Source organism: Labrus mixtus, chromosome 9, assembly GCF_963584025.1.
Source record: "Labrus mixtus chromosome 9, fLabMix1.1, whole genome shotgun sequence".
NCBI classification, from domain to species: Eukaryota; Metazoa; Chordata; class Actinopteri; order Labriformes; family Labridae; genus Labrus; species Labrus mixtus.
The window spans coordinates 28,931,341-28,933,382 of NC_083620.1; the positions used below are offsets into that span (position 1 = coordinate 28,931,341).

At 42.9% G+C, this 2,042-nt stretch overlaps 1 protein-coding gene across 2 annotated transcripts in view; it reads left to right on the top strand.

Moving 5' to 3' along the window:
* Positions 1 to 1,577, top strand: part of plekhg2 (pleckstrin homology domain containing, family G (with RhoGef domain) member 2) — a 29,345-nt gene extending 27,768 nt beyond the window's left edge. For both annotated transcript variants that reach the window (XM_061047259.1, XM_061047260.1), the window contains exons 11-12: positions 65 to 103; positions 1,285 to 1,577. In XM_061047259.1, the coding sequence (XP_060903242.1) occupies positions 65 to 103; positions 1,285 to 1,328 (83 nt within the window). In that variant the 3' untranslated portion in view covers positions 1,329 to 1,577. The remainder of the gene's footprint in view (positions 1 to 64; positions 104 to 1,284) is intronic.
* The last annotated feature ends 465 nt before the right edge of the window (positions 1,578 to 2,042 follow it).

Consider the following 2,042-nt stretch of genomic DNA (forward strand, 5'->3'; position numbering starts at 1 on the left):
GCATGAAGTTGTTTTTGAAACAATAAACTGCCAACAGATTGCATAAAGTCTCTTTTTTTTACAGCTCCGGCTAAAGATATCGAAGCAGTGTTTCATCCCAACGGTGAGTTAAAAATCGTAGAGAGTAAACTCATAAAATGACTTCACTACTTGAGCAGAAAGTGACAGCAGCTGCTATGTATGGTTACGTTTTTATTTCTTTAGCATTAAAATAGTAGTAGTTAAAGGAAGAATCTGCAATAAATAAATCATAAAGTCTCTCCTGTGTAAATGTGTCTCTGAGTCATGACTGTCTACAATGAGGGAGAAGCTCGAGTCCCGCTGACTGTGTTGTTGTCAGAGCCGTGTTTACATGGACGGGACGGCCGGCTCCTCCCCTTGTGTATAAAAGCTGTTTTAGTCAAGAACTAGAGAGAAGAAGAAGAACATACTCACTGATTATTTGGATGTTAGTAAGAGTTTTTAGATCACGCTCATTCTGTGTCAGTTTACATGAAATGTGAAGCTACGAGCTAACTAAAGAGCGCTAACATTAGCATGCTAACACAACAATGTGAAGCTACGAGCTAACAAAAGAGCACTAACATTAGCATGCAAACACAACAATGTGAAGCTACGAGCTAACTAAAGAGCGCTAACATTAGCATGCTAACACAACAATGTGAAGCTACGAGCCTACTAAAGAGCGCTAACATTAGCATGCTAACACAACAATGTGAAGCTACGAGCTAACTAAAGAGCGCTAACATTAGCATGCTAACACAACAATGCAGGACACAGGTGATGGAAACTCGAGCAGAGGACGATTTTGTCTGGTGCTTTCTCTAAACTCCGTCATGCAAACTTGAGGTTGGAGGTGTGTCTCTGGAGGAGAGCGGAGGCTTCAGCATGGAGGAGGCGTGGCCAAACAGCAATATGTTTTGGTTTCATGCTGGTGCAAAGGAAGTCGTAAAGACAAATTGCTGCTTGTTGAATGATGTAGAGTTATTCAATTTAATTTGCAGATCATGTGATAAAACTGTATTGCCTTGAAGCTCTGTAGTGGTCTCTTACTCTTTTGATTTACGGCGGTTTACCGGCAGTGTGAACACAGGGTGTGATTTTGGCCCAGCGCTGCAGAGCTAGCTGCCAATTTAACGCCTCGGTGTTCATGTCAGAACAAGAGATCAGAGATCCGAGGGATTTATTGTGTTGTCTGAGGTTGCCAAGTCGTGTCTCTCTGTAACACTCTTCTTTTTCTTTTCTTCTTCTACTGTTTTCCTCTGCCGCCCGGGGATCCTGCAGCTCTGAAGGTAAGACAGAGATTCAGTACTTTCATGCGTCACTGACTGTGAAAACCAACTACACACCTCAAACCCACAACATATTTTAAAAGTAATCATTTTAATATGTAGTTGTCTTCCTCTGCCTAAATCTGTTCATGCCTTTGTGGATGCAGCCAAAGAATACAAATCGAGGAAGATTATTTAATACAAGGCTTCTGCTGTTGTCGTAGTATGATTTTCTAGAAGGAAAGTAAATATAAGCCCCATGAAATGTACACACATTAGGTGCTGGATTACAGCTGCAGGCGCCAATCTGAAACTCTCTGCACATGTGTGAGAGGAAATAACTCTCCATGCCAGCAGGGGCCGGTAGTCTGTTGTTCTGATACGAGAAGACCATTTTCACCCCGCTGTCGCTCACCACTCGTATTATAGGTCGTCTACTGATGGAGAATAATGTCTGATAAAAAGTAGAAAATGGCGCTGGCGTTGTCAGTTCTTGGTCTTTTAGTGGAAAAAGAAAAGAAGAGGAGGAGGAGACAAATAAGGAGAAACCGCACTAATGGGTGAAAGCATGGAGACTACAGAGACATGCTCAAGGGGCTTTACTGAACCTGAGAGGAGAGCTGGAGAGAAATGAAACAACAGAACAGCCAATCAGAGAGATTCCTCTCACACAGACCACCGACGCTGATTCAACATGTTGAATCGGCCAAAAAATGTCCAACGGGTACCGATGGACACACCGCAAAAACTAAAGCGACGACCGCTCACCGA